Raw genomic sequence first — 22990 nt, forward strand, 5'->3', positions numbered from 1 at the left:
AAAGGCATAGGGATATGTTCACAACCTAACGAGTTGACTTTTATTGCATATATTTCATGACGGAACCTACTGAACATCCAAACCAATGCAGTGTTTTGTGCTAAATGCGCTTGATACATATGACAGCTGAGAACACGTGAAGAGCTTAAACGTGTAAAGGAGTCAAAACAGCAGCAGGAATCCCTCCATCACACACACAAACAAAGATCTGCTGTGAAGAAAGTCCTGGGCCTGTCCCGAACGGGCAATGTCACGACTATGACGAGAAAAATGGGTATGCTTGAGCATTCTGTCCTTTTTAGGGTCGCATTTTGTTACCTCACGGCCTGTTTTTGGTTTGTCTTCATGTCTTTGGTCCGTGTTGCGTTCGTATTTCATTTGATCCGCACCAGAGTTGGTTTGGTTGTTTGGTGTGCACCAGGGTTCAATTATTCAAATGAACCGAACAGAGCAAATCGCACCTGGGTTTGTTTTAATCGAACCAAATATGCCAAGTGTGAACACACCCTAAGATACTCAATACAACTGAAAATAAGCTTAGGCCTTGTCCCAAATGGAACCCTAACCCCTTGCAATCTTCCTCCAAGTCCTCACTTTCATGACATAATGCTGCTTTGACTGTCAGGAAGAAGTCTTGGTAAAATTGCACATCTAGGGCACATATTGACCGCAAAGTGGGCACCTGCGAGCACCCTTTTGAAATGACAAATTGGGCGCCCTACAGTCATGTGGACTTAATGGACTTAAGTTCACAAGTGCGTATGAAGTGTGCCATTTGGGACATGGCCTTAGGGTTCATAATTAAACATGGCCCATAATGAAAACACACAAAAAAAAGACAATCTTATAAGAGTATGTATGGTCGAATAAGGTTTCCCTTCATTGTAATCTTTGGGTCACAAGTTCTTGGTACCTTCCTACAGGGAGATATTAGGTAGCGTTAAACAAAATAAGCCACATTTTTAAATGCACAATCAAATAATAAGTAGGCCAACAGCGAGTCCCGTTCCATTTGTAAACGTTTCTTTTGAACAGGACCTTAACTCCTATTATAGCAGAAGTCCAAAAAGATATGGTCCCATCGATGAGGTATTGATCCAAGAAGTAACAGTAACACCTTGTACTTTTTCCCCCCATCATGCTTATTACTGACAACGACATTGTAAAACTTCAGGGAATGTGCGTAACAAGTAGGACTTTGCTGTTAGCGTTCCCTTCGATATGGGGCATAAATCGTAAGTGCAGGGTTCGTCTGCCACTCTGAAAACTGTAGAAAACAGCTTCCATAAGGAAGACTCCATATTCAGATATATGCCACCGATGCTGGGAAAAACCATATCTCGCAAACCGACAACGGAGCATTTCTCCAAGTTCAAGATGTAGAGCCATGCAAATACTACAACGCAATCAGTACAGGAAGACACTACTCTAGTTGAGCATACTGGGAAAGTCAGATCCGCTTATATCGTCACTGAGACGAGAATATGAAGGGTTAGGAACTTCAAGTGTTTTTTTCCGATAACCATTTCAATCCACTGTCATTGTCCTAACGCCAACTTCATCCTTATAATCCTTGCCTCTTGAAGACGGCTCCTTGGTTGTGCACGTCATGCAATGATGACAATTGTGCAAGTTCAAGTCGAAAACTGTAAGCCATCCTCTATCCGCGGTGAAAGGGTGAAGAAAACATTTAGAATCGGACATACAAGTCAAAACCTTAATTATATATAAAAAATCCAGTATGACATCTGAACATAAGAGGTATTTCATGTTGAGTACTAAGTCAGTAAAGAAAAAGATGGTTGATTTGATCGCAGGAGACGCGGATACACTATCCCTTGTTCATTTGAACACATTCAAAAGGTGTTTCACATTCCTTTTCCATAGTAGTTTCATGTAACGTTTGAAATATTTACAAAGTTTCAAGATCTTCTAAAACTTGTATTATGAAAAATCACACCCAATGGAAAAAGGAAATTATTCAGTCCTTAATGTGACGTCTATAGCCCTACTCTGATATTTACACTGCATACACAGCTTGTTGTTACTGATTTTTGTTTCTTACAATTTTCCCTAAAATAAAGGTAAAAAAAACATTTGAATTCCTTGACATCCTTTTACATCAGAGTACCTTCAAACTAGTAAAAAAGGCTACGAGTTTTTTGTACTTCCTTCAGTACTTGAAATTAGGGATGCTCCGATCGAGCGGTCACAGATCGGTATCGGCCCATAATCACGTACTGATCCTCGCTCAACTGTCATGTTCTAAAGAAATATCACGTAGAGGAACATTGGCTAAAGGATTTAATAGACCTTATTCAGAGCAGCGACCATAACAGATATGAAGGCGAGGCTGTGAGGGATAGACTTACCGTGTTTTCAATGGCATCTGCTGCAAAAAGCTCGTAGTTCACTCATAATTTTTCACAGCTCATATCAGCGGGTGTTTTTTGTCTACTGAAATGTCTTGGAAAGATATTTTTGCAGTGTTTCGTCAGCAGTACAACCCACTGAAGAGACGCATGTCTATCCCTCACAGCCTCGCTTTCATTCCAGTAAAAAAAGTCAAAGTTGGCTGCTGTGAATAAGGTCTATACAAGAACCTGATTCGCTGCCTCTGTCATCTGCATTCGGTGTCTGAGGCGAGGCTCATGCTGCGTTCACACCAAACGCGAACAGAGCGTCTGGAGCAAGTGATTTCAATGTTAAGTCAATGGAAAAGGCGCGTTGGCGTGTGTCTGGAGGTCCTGCGGCGTGATAGACACGTTTCGCGCGATGGACGCGATTCCGCCTCATGTGCACATCCAGTTCGCGTGAATGACGCAAATCGACCGTCTTGTGAAAGTGATTTTATTTGGTGCTTTTTGTTCATTCGCGCGTTTGAAGCGAATTCGCGTCTGACGCCTGAGTTGAAAAATCTGAACTTTGCCGTCTATTCGCGCTGCGTTAACCAATCAGGAGCCTGCTTGCTGCTCGTGATGAGAAACCCAGATAAAAAAAACTACTCTTATGGTGTCTCAATTTTGTTTTTAGACTTTTTCAGGTGAGAATGTAGTTGTTTAAAGCTCAAATCTGTGGCTTATTTATAAAGAGAGCGCCTATTTAAAAAAAATGAATCTTGCATTTTTGGAGTTGTGAGATCCAGGCGATCACTGGGCACTCAGCGCTCATTAACCCCGGCGAGAGCAGCCTTTCCTCGGCCAGTCCTTCTGACGTTTGCCGCTGGCTCGGATGCCTATGGATGATAATTATTCTGGTGTAGATCGAACGGGCGATCTTTGGTGTCATGAATCTATAATTTGTTGTCTGCCAAATCGTTTTGATTGAGGGCAAAGAGAAGTTTCATGACTTTATTTTTTTAAGGATATTTAAATATACATGCAGTTAAGATAATGTAGGTAATGCGTTGCTTAATGTAGGTAATGCGTCCAATTCGCTGTAGACACATGAAAGGATTCAAAATGTTCAAGCGTCCAACTAGATGCGGTAGATGCGATTTTGACGCTTCGGTGTGAACGCAGCATCCAGCAACTCCTCCAAAAACACACACACACACACACACACACACACAGCAGATAGCGACAGGGAAACTGAGCGTGCGATTACATGCATCTGTCCTTCTTTAGGTCAAGTCATCTATTTGTAAAAAAAATCTGTTTGCCATCAGCAGTCAGAAGATGAAAGCGAAGTTTAAGGGGATTTCCCATGACTGGCATCAGCTCTGTTCAATGCACTGAATTAATGCCATTGAAGAGAAGCATCAGCTTTGACGTTACCCAGGTGACTCGTTGCTGATCAATTGAGCCTTGTAAAGTGGCGCTCAGTTAAATTAATTTCATCTTGTGGCATTGTAACAATGTAACTGCACTGACTGATAGCCTGCAATTATGTTCAGTTATAAAGCCTTGTAGACTCTTTAATAAGCCAAAGTATCCTAATATGTTTAGTGTTTTGAGTAAGCTCTGGGTTTTAAAAAAGCTAATCAAAATGTTCAAATTAATAGTTGTTGTGCTTATTTATTTGATTCTTAATTAAAACAACTACAACATTACTGTAAATAATATAACCAATGCAACATTTGTGGTATTACTTTATCTGAAAAAACAAGTTAACAATGACAGTCAACAGAGAGTGTACATTTCACTTCTATATAGCTTAAATGATTGGGATCGATATCGGCCGATTATAAGAAATTGTTAGTCGGTATTGGCTGCAAAAATCCTGATCGGAGCATCCCTACTTGAAATGAATTTGAAAGTCTGACTCGCTCTGCAAAGCAACAAACATTGCAAAACATCCCTTTCCATTTGCTAAATTTCTCCGGAATTTACTCCATCTACACGCTCTCATATTGTTTTGTCCGTGTGCGTCCGTAAGTGAGCCTGGAGCCTTGAAGACTGGGAGAAACTCTTTCCACATTTTGGGCATCGGTTGGGCGTCTCCTCGTGCGTTTGACGGTGAGCTCTGAGAAGATGCGCTCGGCTGAACTTTCTGCCGCACTCTTTGCAAGCATGGGATTTCCTCCTACCTTTGGGTTTCGAGAACTCGCACCTGCCCATTGTCTCGTCGTCATCCTCGCCTTCTTCCTCGTTGTGGTCATCCTCCTCTTTCTTATTCACCTGGTTACTCTTTGAATCTTTGCCGTCTTGTGAATCAGCTGGGTCCATGGACACTTCTTGACTGGGAACACCATCCATGGACTCTTCGTCATCCTCGAGCAGCTGGGATGGAAGCGTCAGGAGTCTTTGCAACATAGACGGGGATCTGATGTGAGAGTTGTCGCCTGTGTATAAAAAGAGAGCGACTTGAAACACTGGCATGCTTTTAAATTATAACTAGGGATGCACCGAAATGTATTGGTTATCAGACAAAAATGACATTTTCGTTTTTTGGCCGAAAGAGAAATACGGACGAAGATATGTTATCCTTGTGCACAGCACAGCCGCTCACACCTGAAGGGGGTAAACCCAGCCTGATCTGCCGCCGATTTGATTTCGCCCTGCAACTAAGTCTGGAAACCTGTACATTCATTTCTATTGCTTCTGTTACCCTTTTGGCTTATCCACTTGACGCGCTATTGGCGGGTTTAACACGATAACGGATAGAGAAGCGATGGGTCGTTGCCCGTTGATCACGCCTCTTGTGGTCTGATAGGTTGAAGGACTATCCAATTGCGGACAGAGTCATTTGAACTATGCCTGTTAATCACACCTCTTGTGCAGTAGAATATAAAAGCCTGCTGCCAAGTCATTAACGTTAATCAAATGACAAAACACATCTTTAACAAAGATTAATCTATATTTCATTTATACAGTGAACACTATAGTTACATTTAGGCCAAAAACATGGTAATGAGTTAGCATTTTAGCAATTCCGGTTCCCTCGTCCTGAATTCAATGTTTTTTTGTTTTTTTTTATGGGATTTTGTTTAAATGGCTAAAATAAGGTCTGTGGTGAACACAAGCTCAAGACACTTTTACTTTTTATTCTATGACATAAAATACATCAGTATTAACCCACCCATGTTTTTTTTTAAGCTGTTATGTTTAAAAAGGGCGGTTGCTAACAAGTGGCTAAATAAGACTAGAGAGGCTGTCGGGGACATTAAACGTTATCACACCGAACAAGCATAGGCGTAAATCGCAAGGGTGGCAGGACCCACCCCATCTGAGGTCATTAAAAACCACGTTGTGTATTGTAAATAATATAATGATACTTAAAATAACTGTGTAAGTAGTAAAACTAGTAGCAAAAATAAATAGTTTTAAGTTCAGAAACATTTCGAGTCGCCCCTCTTGCCTCACAGTGGTTTGGTCCACCTCACCTACAAACACACACACACACACACACACACACACACACACACACACACACACACACACACACACACACACACACACACACACACACACACACACACACACACACACACACACACACACACACACACACACACACACACACACACACACACACACACACACACACACACACACACACACACACACACACACACACACACACACACACACACACACACACACACACACACACACACACACACACGCAATGGGAGAGAAAAAAGTTATTCAGTAGTTGTGGAACTTCAGTAGTTGTGGAACTCCAGTAAGTAGGCTGCCATGGGCAGGATTTTTTACAGTACTTTTCTCTTAAATACAGATGATACGGAGTCATTAATAAATGAGTTATGACAAAAATAATTATGATAATCGATGTATTTTTCCATGAGTCTGCCATGTTAGCGATTACTGTTTGATAACTTGTTTAATACCGTAGCTTGTTCTTAAGTCACCCACTACAACAAACACTAGTGTTGGGAATCGTGAGAAATTTTCCGGTTCCGGTTCTGGTTCCGATTCCGCCTAACGATTCCGGTTCCGATTCCGGTTCCATTAAAATGATTAAACAAATAGTGGTAAAGGAAAAAGGCACAATACGCAACTCAAACAATCCTTTTTGTGTTTATTACTTGCTCTAAAATTTATTTACAGGTTGGCAATGTCAAAAAAAGTCCTGTACTGTACATATATTACAGTATTAATTAAGCCAATCTTGCAACACATTTTTTTTCAAATGAACACCTATGAAATTGTCTTATTACATTATATCTCTCTGTCTCTGAATAAAACCAAGTTATAAATTATATTTATTAGTTATATTTATTAATTAGTTGTATATTAATTTAATAGTAATTCAGTTATTCAGTGAACTTGTAAATAATAAATTGCAATTCAGCATTACAAAGGTAATTGTGCCTAAACCATGGTGACTCAACGGTTGACATACACATATATATATAGGCCTTTCGCTATAAATCTGGTATAAGCCCTGAGGCACTCTGTGCTGTAGCAAATGTTTTGTCAAATTGCTAGTGCAGCCTCCTTTGCATGTTATTAACTTTTCACATGTGTTACATTTTGCTTCAATATCATTCATTCTTTGGAAATAAATCCATACTTGTGACTTTCTCTTCGCCATGCTGGTGGTCAACGAGAAAATATCTGACGCAAAACCGTAAATGTGTAGCGCGAGGGCTTTAAGGCTGAACTGAGTTGCACTCCTGGAAGCGGCAGGCAACGTAATTAATATTCATGATGAGGTGAGCCAGGGTTGCCAGGTTTTCACAACAAAACCTGCACAATGGCTACTCAAAACTAGCCCAAAACAAGCCCAATCGCGTTTCAGGGGGGCTTCTCCGGTAAAATTCGCATTTCCGGGGCTAAATATCACATAATTGGGGTCGCTTCAACCCGCGGACATGAAACACAGCCCGCGTCAACAGTGGAAAACGGGAAAGCGGGAAAACCACGGACTTGGCAACACTGGCTGTCACTCGCTATTAAAGGATACGCTTCCAGCGCTTCGCACACACATTGCACCAGAACCGTTTACGGAACCGAAACTTAGGAATTTCGCGCGGTTCTGCTATTTTTCAAAAATCAGTTTCGGTTCTGCATAAGAACCGGTTCTCGGTTCCCAACCCTAACAAACACAGCGCTAAGCCTATGTGTGAACTGATATCAGGCTAATATTGTAGATCTACCGCTGCGTTGGGTTTTGCTCAATATTAAGTGGCAGATCAGTGGGCTTGCTGTAGTTGAATATCCAAGTAAGAGACCTAAGTAAGAGTCTTCCGTCCTAGACATTTTGGCTGTATTATTTGTATCCCCTTCAAAAACAGCTCTTGAGAAATGTTATGTTTATTGTCCCCACCAACTGTTAGATGAAATTTACGCCTATGCAAACAGGTAACCTCAGTCCGTTTAACAGCCTCATTATGCTCATAATTATGCTCTTATAAACTATTCTAACTCAAACATTCTGGGGAAATGTTTTGAGATAAAAACTGGAAGAGTTGTCGGAAGCTTAGTGATGGTGGCATTAAAGTCGAGCTACCGTGGTGTAGTTCGTTTACAGATTACCTTTAGCCTTTTTCTTCTGGCGACTGCATTTAGTCTTCAGAATTCATAAAAGTTGTGTTCGTCTGTGATAATTATCTTGAGGGACAACACGTGTACGGATCATAAACTTTTGTTGATCACAGAGCTTATTTTTAGCGATAATCCAAAAGCCTATGGGAAAATCCTATTGGGTTTTTCTTGAGTGAACCAGCGTGATGCTAACAGCCGGTTGGCCTACAAAGTGACGTCATACCTATTATTACATGTCTGTACATGATTACACTACAGTTCGACCTTATTTGTACTGTATCTATGCTTGTATTTAGTGGTTTTCATCTTAACACAAATATGTATATTAGCTTTTTTTTGTATTATTATTTTATTTTAAATTCAGTATCATTAAAATTATTTAACTCCACTAAAAAGTCTAATGTTAATACAATTATAGAAAAACAAGCTCATTTGAAATAAGAAATAAATAATTTTCGGTTTTCGGCCAAGAGCATCCAGGTCCCGGCCCATAATTTTCATTTCGGTGCATCCCTTATTATAACCGCACTAGATCATCAGCACAGTGCAGCCTACCTGTGGAGCTGACGACAGGAACACCATGTGTGCCCGAGGATAGAGAAACGACCTCCATATCGTCTACCTGCAACCAGGGCGGATCCTCAAGCTCCAGTTTCCTTTGAGAGGCCAGGCAAGACGGCATGAGCGTCTCTCTAATTAGGCTGTTCATATCAGTCATCGAGCCTGAGCTCAGCTCGGTGCGCTCCTCCTTACTGGTGGTGACCTCTTTGATCTGCCAGAAGTCGCTGCACCACTTCTGTCCGAAGACTTTGTCCAGGATGGGCACCCAGTCTTGAGCCACTGTAATGACAGTCTGCTTGTCTGGTTCTGTTGAGGAAAAAAATGAAGAACAATGACTTAATTGACTCCATTTAAAAACAAGTTCATAATCAGGGTTATACACTGAACTAAACTGGAAATCCAAATGAACTTTGCTTGCCGATTTAGCAATCATGGATCCAGAGGAGTTTATTAGCATTTCATTTGTAAATCATGTAGAATTCACTTTGAAATACCTGGGACATCTCGTAAACTGATTTTTTTCAATTGAAAAAATAAATAAAAGAGATTTAGAATTAGTTATTAAATTAATAACTGAAAAACTAATTTCAGCACAAGCACTTATTCACTAATTTCCTGCAATCCAGATGGTATGTCTGAAGATGTTTACAGTGAGCAATCGTGGGACAAATTGTTGGCCAGATCTGCTTTGTTTTTACATGAGAGCTTAAAAATAGAATTCTGAAAGAAACCCAAAGAACAGAAGGCAAAACAAAGTATTTTTGTTTCTGGTCTATCCACTGTTGAACAATAAACTGAGGCGTGCCAAAATAATGTGTTAATAACAGGGGAAATTCAATTTGGTGAAATGCTGTTTTTAAACAATGGGCTTATTTTATTTAAAAGCGACGTTTATGTACATTTTTGTATTGAGCGTGGGAGCTATAAATCGTCAAAATCACAAGAAAATGATGGCGAACAGCTGCATATCACAATGTAGGGAACACTGTTACATTGACATTGTCAAGGCTAGTCTGCTGAATCCTCCGCAACTTAGCACTCAGAACTGATCTGAAAGATAGTGAACTGCATTTGTACAGTTACCTGGTTTTCATAATTATTTTGGTGAACCGAGTGCTAAAACAACGCATGCAAATAAATGCTAGCAGCAGGCACAATTCATTTGGATTCAATCCCTCCCACATTGTTCTAAACAAAAAGGAAGCTATTCTATTTAACTTTACACTTCTGGATGTTAAAAAGCTTCTTGATTAGCAAGAACGCATTCAATTGATTTAAAGTGAGACTATAGTGTCCGTTTCAAATAAATGTCGTCTTTTTGAACTTTGTACCATTGGTGGAGTCAGTTTGTTCCTTTTCCCGCCCTTTTTTGTGCGATTGGTCCTGCAGGCCTTTTGACTCTTTCTTTTCTACTTTGGAACTGCTAGGAGAGGCAGAGTCATTTTCCAGGTCCTCCGGTACCACAGCAACCACGTCACTGGTTTCCACTATGTTCTTTTCCTGTAGCTGCTCTTTCAATATGTGGTTTTCCCGCTCCTTCTTGGTGAACTCCAGGAGCAGGTCGTCAAAGCTGTCTTCCACGATTTTGGTCAGCTCACAAACGGCGAATTCCAGCACGTGTTCCATAACGGATTTTAACTGACCTTAAAAAGGAGACAAAATGGGGGACGTTATGATTTATTTACTTTATATGGTGAGGTTCTTATGACACAAACAGGTAGTTACTGCATATAAATCCTCTAATCTCTCTCTGCACCATCCACACACTGCAGCGAACTGCACCAAATAAGACCGCTGGCTGACATTTACGAGAATCACACCAATTTGCTTCACTCCTTACTCTCAGCAAGCAAAAGTTCAGATTTAAAGCCTCAAATACACTGTCAAGATTTTAAAGCAATCTAAGAAGAATGGAGCAGGGATCTCGGTTACACAGTGTCTAAGATTGAGAGGTATATTTTAAGCCTTGAATATAATAACATTAGTATAGTATGTATTTAGACACTTATGATGGTTACATTAGAAAGCTTACACTGCAAAACCAATTAAATATACATATGGTCCCACATTATATTAGACATCTTTAACTACTATGCAGTTAAGAGAAAATGTAATTGTTAGGTACAAACATACTTATTGTGTTCATGTTGTATTGCAAAACACTTTTGCTGCTATTGAGGTGGCATACGGGTGAGGTTAGGTGGTATGAGTAGGTTTAAGGGTTTGTTAAGGGGACAACAGTGTAATTATAGATCTAATTACAGAAATTAATAACAGCTGTAATTAGTACAATGCAAAAACAATAAGTTTTGTGTTACTAGGGATGGAACGATTACCGGTTTCACGATAAACCACAATAAAATGTACTGACGGTTAGTAATATCGCTTAAAATTTAATTATCATTAAAACCGTGTTCAACACGATTTTTAAAACACACAATAAGTGCATTGTATCAAATTATTAATTCAAATGTTGGCACATAGTATTTAAAGACATTTAATATAATGCGGGTTATATTATGCTTGTATACTAATATAATATAATTACTAATATAATTCAGACTCTCAGAAATTATATAAAAATTTAGATATATCGGCCAATATATCGGTTATCGAATACAAACAAAATTTTCATATCGATGCATCCCTACCAACATGTCTTGCTGTCCCTACCAACTGCCAAAGTGCAGATTTTCAAAGTGACATTGATTAAAAGGTTTAGGTGTCTCCAAAAATCTGTATTTCAGGACAGAAGAGGAATCGCAGGTCGTCTCTAAATAATTACCTCAGCACAACTTGTAGTGATGGGACGTTGGTGGCTTGAAATCAAATGGGAAGGAAATGCCGCAGGTCAGAATTTTGAGTTGGGCACTATCTTGTAACGTGTGAGAATTGCACCTCCCTGCAGCAGTACAGCCCTTAAAATGCACAGCATGCATACTCTCTATTCCTCACTGACAGTACGGAGTCCATTTTGATCAGACCACTGAAAAGCCACATCTAAAATTCCCCAAATTCCACTTAAATAAGCATACTTTAAATATGAATATTAACACACATTTTAAATATAATATTTATATATATATACACACACACGCACACACGCATGCACGCACGCACGCACAAATTATATACAGTGAGGAAAATAAGTATTTGAACACCCTGCTATTTTGCAAGTTCTCCCACTTAGAAATCATGGAGGGGTCTGAAATTGTCATAGTAGGTGCATGTCCACTGTGAGAGACATAATCTAAAAAAAAAATCCAGAAATCACAATGTATGATTTTTTAACTATTTATTTGTATGATACAGCTGCAAATAAGTATTTGAACACCTGTCTATCAGCTAGAATTCTGACCCTCAAAGACCACTCCATTTATTATCCTAAATTAGATGCACCTGTTTGAGGTTGTTAGCTGCATAAAGACACCTGTCCACCCCATACAATCAGTAAGAATCCAACTACTAACATGGCCAAGACCAAAGAGCTTGGTGAAAAAAGGTCCACTGTTGGAGCAATCATTAGAAAATGGAAGAAGCTAAACATGACTGTCAATCTCCCTCGGACTGGGGCTCCATGCAAGATCTCACCTCGTGGGGTCTCAATGATGCTAAGAAAGGTGAGAAATCAGCCCAGAACTACACGGGAGGAGCTGGTCAATGACCTGAAAAGAGCTGGGACCACTGTTTCCAAGGTTACTGTTGGTAATACACTAAGACGTCATGGTTTGAAATCATGCATGGCACGGAAGGTTCCCCTGCTTAAACCAGCACGTGTCCAGGCCCATCTTAAGTTTGCCAATGACCATTTGGATGATCCAGAGGAGTCATGGGAGAAAGTCATGTGGTCAGATGAGACCAAAATAGAACTTTTTGGTCATAATTCCACTAAACGTGTTTGAAGAAGAATGATGAGTACCATCCCAAGAACACCATCCCTAATGTGAAGCATGGGGGTGGTAGCACCATGCTTTGGGGATGTTTTTCTGCACATGGGACAGGGCGACTGCACTGTATTAAGGAGAGGATGACTGGGGCCATGTATTGTGAGATTTTGGGGAACAACCTCCTTCCCTCAGTTAGAGCATTGAAGATGGGTCGAGGCTGGGTCTTCTAACATGACAATGACCCGAAGCACACAGCCAGGAAAACAAAGGAGTGGCTCTGTAAGAAGCATATCAAGGTTCATGCGTGGCCTAGCCAGTCTCCAGACCTAAACTCAATAGAGAATCTTTGGAGGGAGCTCAAACTCCGTGTTTCTCAGCGACAGGCCAGAAACCTGACTGATCTAGAGAAGATCTGTGTGGAGGAGTGGGCCAAAATCCCTCCTGCAGTGTGTGCAAACCTGGTGAAAAACTACAGGAAACGTTTGACCTCTGTAATTGCAAACAAAGGCTACTGTACCAAATATTAACATTGATTTTCTCAGGTGTTCAAATACTTATTTGCAGCTGTATCATACAAAGAAATAGTTAAACAATCATACATTGTGATTTCTGGATTTTTTTTAATTTAGATTATGTCTCTCACAGTGGACATGCACCTACAATGACAATTTCAGACCCCTCCATGATTTCTAAGTGGGAGAACTTGCAAAATAGCAGGGTGTTCAAATACTTATTTTCCTCACTGTATATATGCTTTCAATAGGTGATATGCTTTGATATGCGTATATCAATAGGTGATATACCCTAACCCTAACCCTAACTAACCCTAACCCTAAAGCGCGCTTGCCTCTCACTCTAGGCTGGTCTAAAGCCTTTGTTTATACTCGACACGTCTGCACGAGCGCGAGGGTGTCACACATTTGACAGGAGTCGCATGGAGACAGGACAGTATATTCGTCTTAGCCAATCACATTGACAATAAACAAAAATAAACATAATGTAGCGACGGAAGGTTTAGGGAAAATAGTGCAGTAAAAGTTCCGATAAAGCACTTAAAATGTACTCAAGTAAAAGTACACTACTAAGTTAAACTACTTAATAAAGTACAATTCCTGAGAAAAACTACTCAATTATTGTCTGGCTATCACCAGACCAAGCTCAATTTAAAAGTGAACAACATTAGTCTGGGGAGTCCGCTATGTATTTTCTACTGCATAATTCAAATGACTCTGTACACAATTGGATAGTCCTTCAACCAATCAGACCACAAGGGGCATGATAAACGAGCATAATTCAAATGACTCTGTATGCAATTGGATAGTCCTTCAACCAATCAGACTACAAGATAGCGCGTCAGGTGGATAAGCCAGTCAGTTGGGCTGTACGATTAATCGAAAAATAACCGAAACCGACATTCAGAACCTCTAACCGACGTATTTTTCCCATGTCGGTCATTTCGGTTTTCACGTGACTCCGCCCCGTCAGTCACATCAAGTGCAGTTTGCTGGCACACAGAGAGATGCAGGAGCAGTTATCTGTGTTTATAGATGCCCAGAATCACTATAGTAACTGCATGTTTTACACAGTTTATACAGGTAAGTTAATTGTTGTTCTTCATATAGCCTACCGCTGACGCGCACGCACACACACACACACAGACGGCGCGCGCAAGCCCTGAAGCCAGATCGCTTTCACTTTCGTGCTCATAAAGTTTGTCAAGTACATGCGTTTAAAGGCTTGCCAGTTTCAACATTTATAGCGATTGTGCACTATTCAAAAACAACAATACGGAAAACGTATCCGTTCAGTGCTCAGCTTTTTTTATGGGACACAGAGCCGAGCCGATCGCATCTCTGACAACGCGCGAGCCCTGAAGGCAGATCTTTCACCTGTCCTCACGAAGCTTTGTCATTTGTATGTGGTTTAAGCCCTGCCAGTTTGAACATTAAAGCGAGTTTCGGCCATCAGATGTGTATTATGTTGAACTAATGCCTGATATATTGTGACAAACGATCACTCAGACAGAAGCTCGCACATCACGTGAAGATCGCGCGCAGAAACGCAGTCTCAACGCTGTCCTGTGACTAAAGTAAAGTCACTAAAGTAGCTTAGAAACTCAACCGTAATAGTCATACATTTTAATACCTTTGAAGTACAAACCACAGCTTCATAATGAATAGAGACAGTAAGAGTAATTCACATAATGAATAGAGACAGTAAGAGTAATTCACACACACAATCACTCTCTCATTAATGCATTCAGATAAATGTAATGTAGGCCTACTGTGCTAATGTATCTGTATCTGATGTACAACAAGCAGAAATCTGCCCCATAGACAACAACTGCTGAAAGTGAACCGTTTCCTTCAAGTATTTTAAAATCACAAAGAAATGCACTTTTTCATTAGAAAAAAAAAATCCACCTGTTCTATATATAAATAAATATGTAGAACATATTTACAGTACAAACCTTATCAGTGAACTTACTCAAAAACCTTGTGAGGGCAAAAAAAAAAAAGCAAAATAATTAATTAATCGTAATCGAGGTAAAATGTTCAATTAATCGAGGTTTTTATATTTGGGCAAATCGTTACAGCCCTAACAGTCAGTGATTGGTTCCCGCAAAAGTGTAACAGAAGCAGTAGAAATTAATGTACAGGTTTCCAGACTGAGTTGCAGGGCGAAATCAAATTGCCGGGAGATCAAGCTGGGTTTACCCAGTCTAACTCAATTATACAGTAACGAGAGTATTTGTAATTCGTTACTTTACACCACTGGCTACCGTAGACATTAGTGTTTATATCCAAACTATAAACTTTTATCCCAGTACTTCTGTGATATGAATATTTGTAACACATAGGGATGGAACGGTTATAGTGACCCAAATCATCACGGTTATCAATATTTTCACGGTTTTGTTCAAATGAGATGAAAGTGTTCAAAAAGAACAGATGCACACATTGAAAACACTTCAACAAGTTTTATATTTATATTATATATAACAAATAAAACAAGCAGCTCTATGCACTTTTTTAAGCAAGATTCTATTCTGTGGGATTTCCTTCCTTATAATGACCATCGTCAATAGCAAAGCATTATAACACAGCGCACATCCACATATCACAACGGACGTGCTCTCTCGTTTCCTTCAAATGCAACTTGCGTCTCTGTTTTTGATTGTATTGAAAATTAAATCACAGGACTTTATTAATACTACTATAATTATTACTATAACTTCTTGTGATCATCTTGTCTGGACGATTGTTATGTACGCTGTACAAAATGAATTTATAAACAGGTAAGAGTGAAAACATTCATCTCAATTCAATATGTCCCTGTAATTATTTATGTGGTAAAGAATACCTGTGTAATAAGTGTACAATGAATATACATTATTATCCCTTAAATGTCACCCTAGTCTTGTCTGAACTTGTTCGTTCTTCTTTGGCTCAAAGCCGCTTGCTGCAAACTTTTCTTCGTGGAAGCTTCATGTTAATTTCAAGTGAGTGAGATCAAATATTTCAGATCAAAACTGTGTCTCCAATTATTTCCCAGACGTAGTTTTGGTATTGAGGTCAAAGTCCACTTGCCTTGCGTTCGCTATACAACAGTGGGTGGATTTGAAGTGTTTGCCCCTATAGCAGCGATTTTATTTTTGCATGCTCTGGAGACAGGGTGACCATACTCGATTAAGTTTCCCTCAGGACTTTTGTAAAAGCCAAAATATGACCACACCTCAGATTTGGTCCTTTTAGAAGGCTGAAAAATCTCCCAGCGCTGTCACTGCCATCTGCCATTTCTTCTCATTGAAAAAACAATGTTGTGCGCTGCAACCGCGCCAGACTGACGCTGGCTGGACAGGATTTACTGTGAGTTTTAAAAATCGTGATGAACACGGTTTTAATGATAATTAAATTTTAAGCGATATTACTAACCGTCAGTACATTTTATTGTGGTTTATCGTGAAACCGGTAATCGTTCCATCCCTAGTAACACAGAAATTTGTTTTATACCTATACATGACAACTGCTATCTCTGGCTCAGCGGCAACACAAACACAAATTTGAATGTGAATGCCGTTTATGCGACACTGTTTCAACTAGAAACATTTTATTCGTTTTGCCCATTCATTCACACGACAACAGTGTTTTGGGGACCTGAAAACTCAAGTTTTTGAAAACTTTTGACGTTGTCGTCTATGTGTAAATTAAAAAACGCAAATACGTTAAAACGGTGACATCATGCGCGTTACATGTTCAGTCTATAGGCACGGTGTGCAGCACAGCATGGCTGATGATGAAATTCTGCAACCCATTCTAGACATGAAAAGCCATTCACAACCAGTTTACTTCTGTAATGTGATACATTGCAGAATGAAACAGGATATTCAAGAAAAAGATATGTAGTGCATGCCTTGATCCTTTGACAACTGAATGGATCATGCAAAGTGGTCTCTAGGCCCTGTTTACACCTGGTATTAAGATGTGTTTTGGTTGAGCGGATCACAAGTAGACGAGGGAGACCCGTTCACACTTGATGTCTCTTTTGTCCACCTTCAACCACTTCTGTCCTGATTTCTTCTAGGGGAGGATCTATGGGTGGGTAATGTATGGCTTTTCAGATTTTTCGATCTAATGGCTAAAATAAGCTCAATTTACATATGAATGAGAGAAAAAAATATAACAAAAAGGCTGTTGCTCTCTGTACGTTTTGTTTCTGCTCTGATAGCTGCTCTGAAGACCACGCCAAACGCTGCAAGTGCGTGTTAGAAAAAGTCCCATAATGTTTACGCATTAGCAGAGTAGGCAGTCTTACTTTTGTGGCTGTTCGAACGCATCCGACCACTAGGGATGCACCGATAGGATTTTTTGGGGTCGATACCGATTTTAACAAACAATTATTGGCCGGTACCGATACCGATGTCACTTGCCCTCTTATCTGAAATTGTCATTAAAATAGAGTGTCTTGATTAGTGCTGGGCGGTATACCGGTTCAAACCGAATACCGGTATTTATTTTTGTTATGATATGAATTTTGATGATACCACAAAAACATTTCCAGCCTTCATGAACAATTATATATCACTTATACATTATTAAATACTAAATCAATAGTAGTTATTAAGATTACTGTGGTTTGGAATTGGTCAAATGTGCCTGGAAAAAAAATATGATCAGAAAATCAACGTGCCTAATAATTCTGCACTCCCTGTATTGTTCACTTGAAGAAGTGAATGAAAACGAGTGAGTGAATTCGGACAGCCGTTGTGTGTACATCAGCTGTAGGCCTATTGTATTGTACTATTGTACTGTACTCGTTATTGCGGTGCAATGTGGGATTGAATGAGTGCACTCAATAACGTCCACTATGGTTTCGGACACCACTACAAATGGCTGTCGCCTCAAATAGTGCCCTATTTGAGGTTATAGGGGGTGATTTCAGATTCAGCCCTTGATTACAGCGGAGAATTCAAACTACACGCGACCCGCGAGAGAGAGCGGTTTCTGCGCGGAGCTGAGACGTTCTCCACATGGATCATATTATGGCACATATAGACCGGAGCGAGCGCGTTTAAGTTTATTTATGGACATATTTCATATACTCTAGTGCTCTAAACATAAACCGGCAGCATGTATGCGCACATATTTCATCACGTCTTCTTCAAATGAAATGTAACGTTATGCAAAGGACACTGAACTGTACGTCTGATCACGACCGCGATGACACAATGGGTTATTCTGCTACACAGAAGACGATGCAAGTTAATAAATAGACTGACAATTCAAAGAAGAATGGGCAAAAAAGTAACTGCTTTATTCTTTCTGTTAAAACTTTTGGTTTATTGGTTCAACTGTTGGTTGTTGTCTCCCCACAGCATCATTTTGTGGGGCTTTGTAAACCTGTATTAATTCTAGTGTGGATTTTTTCTACAATATTCACTCATCATGACAGTAAAATAGGGCATTCTAGTCAATCTACTGCAGTATATCCTCTCTCAATTAGTAGAAAATGTGGTTAACACCCGGTCATGCATAGGGGAAAAAATACCTCATATACCGCAAAACCGATATAATTTTGAAAAATACTGTGATATAAATTTTTGAAACTTGCTGTGTTTTTTAGTGTGCGTGTGTGTGTGTGTGGTAAATGTGTGAATGGCGCAGACGCGCGGAAACATGCAGGATTCATATTTAAACAGTATTTTTGCAGCTTAATATGTCACAGACATTAGTATATATATATAGCTATTTGATTTAAGTGTACTGACCTACGTTTTATTTATTCATCAAAACTTTGACAAATTCCATGGCATTCCACTATGCAGTAAATTCCGTTCTTATGACTGGATTCCGTCTGCGTTGTCCGCATCGTGGAAATTAATCCTTATGAAAGTTACTAAAGTTATTTAGTCAAGAGTAGTGAGTGATGTTTTAGTTTTTTTGCTGTTTGATTAACATTAACATCAGGAATATTACATTACAATCTTGGATTATGCAACAGACATCACACAGCTAAGTGCCTTAACGCAGTTCATTAAACCATCGGTTTGTTATATCGGCCTTTTTCATGCTATAGCCGATATGCCGATGGTTGTAAATTGATCAAAAATCGGCCGATAAATATCTTCAGCCGATTAAGTTTAAATCCTGTCTGGCTAGCGCGCTTCCCATAATTTTTACACATTAGATCAGTAGGTGGCGAGTAGGTGGTATTTTGTGGCCCGAATGTGTTTTCAACTACCACTGGAAGAGGTCGAAAATGGACAAACTCAAAACTTTTTCGACTCGGTTTACACCTGTTTTTAGCATCGTCCACTAGTGATCGGATTGACGAAAACGCTTCTTAATACCAGGTGTAAAAACAGGGCCAATATGACAGGAGAGGGGCTGAAAAGTAAGAGCGCTCTGTGACATCAGTCAAGTCGTTTCAGAGGCTTTTATTTCTTTGGAACAATGCGAACTAATGAATTATTCAGAAGCATTAAAAAAGGCATTAAAAATCCATTTTGATTTCATTTTCAGGGCTCAACAATTAAGTATTTTTTCAGGCCCAACCATAAAATATTACCAAACAGAAAGTATTTACAATTTAAGATATTTAACAATATTATTTCTAGCAAATATATAAACAGACCAATTTAGATCCTTGCAAAGAATTATTTTATTTGCTATAAATCCTTTCTTTTTTTCATTAAATGTTACATTTTCCTTACAGTTTTCAGTTTCTCTTCACAAATATGTCTCTTTACATAAAAAAAACAGGCTGCAAATTACCCAGCTACACTCTAAAAAAAAAAAAGCACTAAAAGTGGTTCTTTGGCTCGTAATCATAGGGGATCAACTTTAAGTGCTTTATAACACCAAATCTTGGTGCTTCAGTGGTTCCTCAGCGATTCATCACCGGTTCTTTGGGATGACTGAGGTGCTATATAGCACCGCTGCGATATACAGAACCTGTTAAGCCCCTGTATGGTTATTCAGCAGTTCTTTGGGGTGGTTAAGGTGCTATATAGCACCACTGCCATACAAAGAAGCTTTTAAGCCCCTTTAAAGGTCTTTACAAGCCAAAGAACACTGTTGGTGCCGTTTAGCACCATTTTTGATGAAGAAATAAAATGTGATATGATATAGCACCTCTTATGGGTTCTTCATAGCACCATTTGACAAAGGTGCTGTAGAGCACCTTTAAAGATAGCAAGCGTATAGCGTCAGTTCTGGCAGGTCACGTTAGTCAAACTCGCATCAGCTGATCACGTCTACCTATAGGAATATGACGTCTATCACCGCATACATATATATAGCACCTCAGTACTATCAGCAGCTATCGCATTTCTCCAGAGCTCATTTACGTCGGTTAGAGGTTCTGAATTGCGGTTTAGATTATTTTCCTATTAATCGTACAGCCCTAATATCTGCAATACATTATGCTGGTTCTGTTCTGTTTACCCTAAGGGGGGTTATTGCTGCTCTCCCTGCTCTTATCCATGCTAGGCTGCATGGATGCGCAGGGAGTTCTTGCCCAGAACAGAACTATCCAAACTATATGCTAATAGTCAATCAATCATGATCTTTGACGATAGTGGTCCTAACAGAAATGGGGCTATATAGCACCAAAAGTTGTTCCCCTATGATTACGAGCCAACTTCCTCATACTGGCCCGGCCGAGTTAGTGGGCCATGCTTACGGTTGAGCGCAGATGTCACCGCAATTGAAAATAAAGATTTACCTATCAAATGCAATTTTGAACTGTATGCAAGGTAAATGGGAATCTCTGATCATATGACTTTATTGTAGTGGTGTATCTATATCAAAGAAATTAAATGGGCATTGTTGGAAAAAACATATGCATCACCATAGCATGTTGACATGCAAAGCGGATCACTGGGCTCCTTTGTGATTTGGCTGCAGTCCCTGCTTATGTAGAAGGAAGACTCTCATGATACTCCCCCCCTCAAACCCCAACCATGGATACCCTCCGCAGGGTCCGGTAGGTGTGGCTTTTTCTAACCACCTCCATTGGATACAATGCAAGGCAAGGACGCCCTCCCCATGGCTACCGTCACCGCAGTATGAAAAGCAGCGCTAAGGAGCAGCTCAACGACAGAAGCGTCATCACCCAAACCAGCCATTGGCAGCAGTCATAACATGTCAACCAGACTCCAAACATCAAACTGCCAATGTATACATGCCCACACAGGCCTGAGGACTGCTAACTAAGATCCATTTCAAAGACCAGACATCAAAAACTTCCCTCAATGATACAATTCCTCTCAACAAAGACAAAACATTCTGTCTAAAACAATGTCTACAGTCTACTTAGAACAATTAGACTCGCACACTTCCTTCAACAGAGGATTTGGTTCTAAAAACAGCCCCATAACTTAAGTGACTTCTATGGATGAGTTATCTTAATTGCTATCTTGAACCTTAGCAATAAAGTAAATAAGTTAGACTTTATCCAATAAGACTGAAATCCAGCTTTTGCTAGCAGTTGTTTTTAAATCAGGGGTTTCTAGCTGGTCTAAGATATGGTGCAAGCTGGTAGACCATCTTGGACCAGCAAGAAAATAGTTCAAGCTGGTTTTAGAAACATGATGTCTGGTAAACCAGCAAGAAACCATTAAAGCTGGATTTTCCATCAGGGCATGGTTTGGATTGAACAACAGGGTCATTCGTGCCACGTTTCTGAAATGTATGGGCGTTTAACCACAATTAGGGAATTGAAATGCATGGATGCAAAAAAAAAAAAAAAAGGCTAACTGTTAAGTTTATTATGACTTCCTCCTTCCGTTCAAAATGGTGTTTACCCTTGTTTTTATAAACCTCGTCACTGCGCACCAAGCCATCGAGTCGGATTTGCATTGTAAACATGAGCGCTGCAACCATACAGATTATCGTACAAAATATTAAAGACATTTAATCATTTAAAAGACACATTTTTGCACACAAATAGCCTTACCAACTGCTCGCCCTTTCTGTTCACGCCTGAGCGTTTCAGACTGATCGCCACATTCAGGGCTCTGACTGGGGGTGTGTTGCTTTGTTCCATCGTTCGTGTCTGTTTTTCTCCTAGACGCGTTGTTTTTCCCGTTCCCTCCGTATTCTAGCTCCCGAGACTGAAGGGTTGCCCTTAAACGCTGGTTGTCCTGCTCTTTGGTGGCGGTTTCCAATAGCATTGAATTCAAAGTGGCCCCAACAGTCTTGGTGATTTCCTGAACGGCGAGCTGCACTACCTGCTCCAGTGCGGACTCCAACTGACCTTGGAAAAACGAAATGTATAGGGCACCGTTCATGTTTACAACCGCTCTGTTGGAAGACCTCTGTCATTCTTCCTCTTCCCACCCCCCAAAATAGTGTTAAATATACAGAAGTCTCCTAGAACAACTGCCTAGAAACGAACAGTTACCCCGTTCTCGCTAAACACATCGTGGATGTATACACCCCTTAGTATGCTGTACCGTACTCTACTCTGTGAAGTCGCACAGGGAGTCAAAGTAGTCCACGAGCACATTAGAGGATCTTCCCTCAGACGACCACAACGCCATTTTGCCCCAAATTTGAACACGTCCTGCGCACATAACACAGAGACGAGCCATGGCAAAACGCCGTTTCTACGTTCAGTAAAAGTAGTTTAATAGAGCCGTTTGGCGGTTTGTGCGTCCGACGTTTTAGTTTTGGACTGAGTGCGATATTAATACATTACCAGATTCATTTTATACGTTTAGTAGATTATATCTACGCAGTTTTCTGCCTATTATATGCAGTCATGCACTACTTTTGTCGCGCATGCTATTTAGATTTTCCTGCATATTGACTCACACTTGTTTCAAAACTTTAGGGTGCGCTCCTCTACTTTGAATACGGTAAAACAGCCGCTGCATGATAAGAGTATCATGGTAGATTACGGATACGTTGAAATTGAGCTGCCTGCCAGTGCCAGTGTATATTTTTCCAAGATAATTATAGTGTTTGTTGTTTTATTATTATTGTTGTGTAATTATTCATCATTATATTGACCACGCCCAAAAACAGTTGGGATAATATAATAGCTGATGAAGTCGTCTTTAAAGGGAAAGTTCAAAAATGCAAA

General features: G+C 39.9%; 1 protein-coding gene across 1 annotated transcript; it reads right to left on the minus strand.

The window, feature by feature from the left end:
• Positions 1 to 4073: 4073 nt before the first annotated feature.
• On the minus strand, positions 4074 to 22453 carry LOC307134088 (uncharacterized protein). Its single transcript, XM_079829570.1, has 4 exons — positions 21860 to 22453; positions 9845 to 10156; positions 8508 to 8819; positions 4074 to 4783 (listed from the first exon to the last, which is right to left on the minus strand). The coding sequence occupies exons 1-4, from the start codon at positions 22191 to 22193 to the stop codon at positions 4347 to 4349; spliced, it is 1395 nt and encodes a 464-aa protein (XP_079685696.1). The 5' UTR covers positions 22194 to 22453; the 3' UTR covers positions 4074 to 4346.
• Positions 22454 to 22990: the final 537 nt, after the last annotated feature.

The sequence above is a fragment of the Gobio gobio genome (assembly GCF_949357685.1).
Source record: "Gobio gobio genome assembly, chromosome: 11".
Lineage (NCBI taxonomy): Eukaryota > Metazoa > Chordata > Actinopteri > Cypriniformes > Gobionidae > Gobio > Gobio gobio.

Excerpts from the sequence above, each read along its gene's own strand:
- LOC307134088 (XM_079829570.1), bottom strand. The coding sequence starts at position 22,193 with ATGAACGGTGCCCTATACATTTCGTTTTTCCAAGGTCAGTTGGAGTCC. Across the intron at positions 10,157-21,859 it reads ACAGAAAGGGCGAGCAGTTG|GTCAGTTAAAATCCGTTATG; the intron begins GTAAGGCTATTT and ends CTCCTTTTTAAG. Across the intron at positions 8,820-9,844 it reads ACAAACTGACTCCACCAATG|AACCAGACAAGCAGACTGTC; the intron begins GTACAAAGTTCA and ends TTTCCTCAACAG.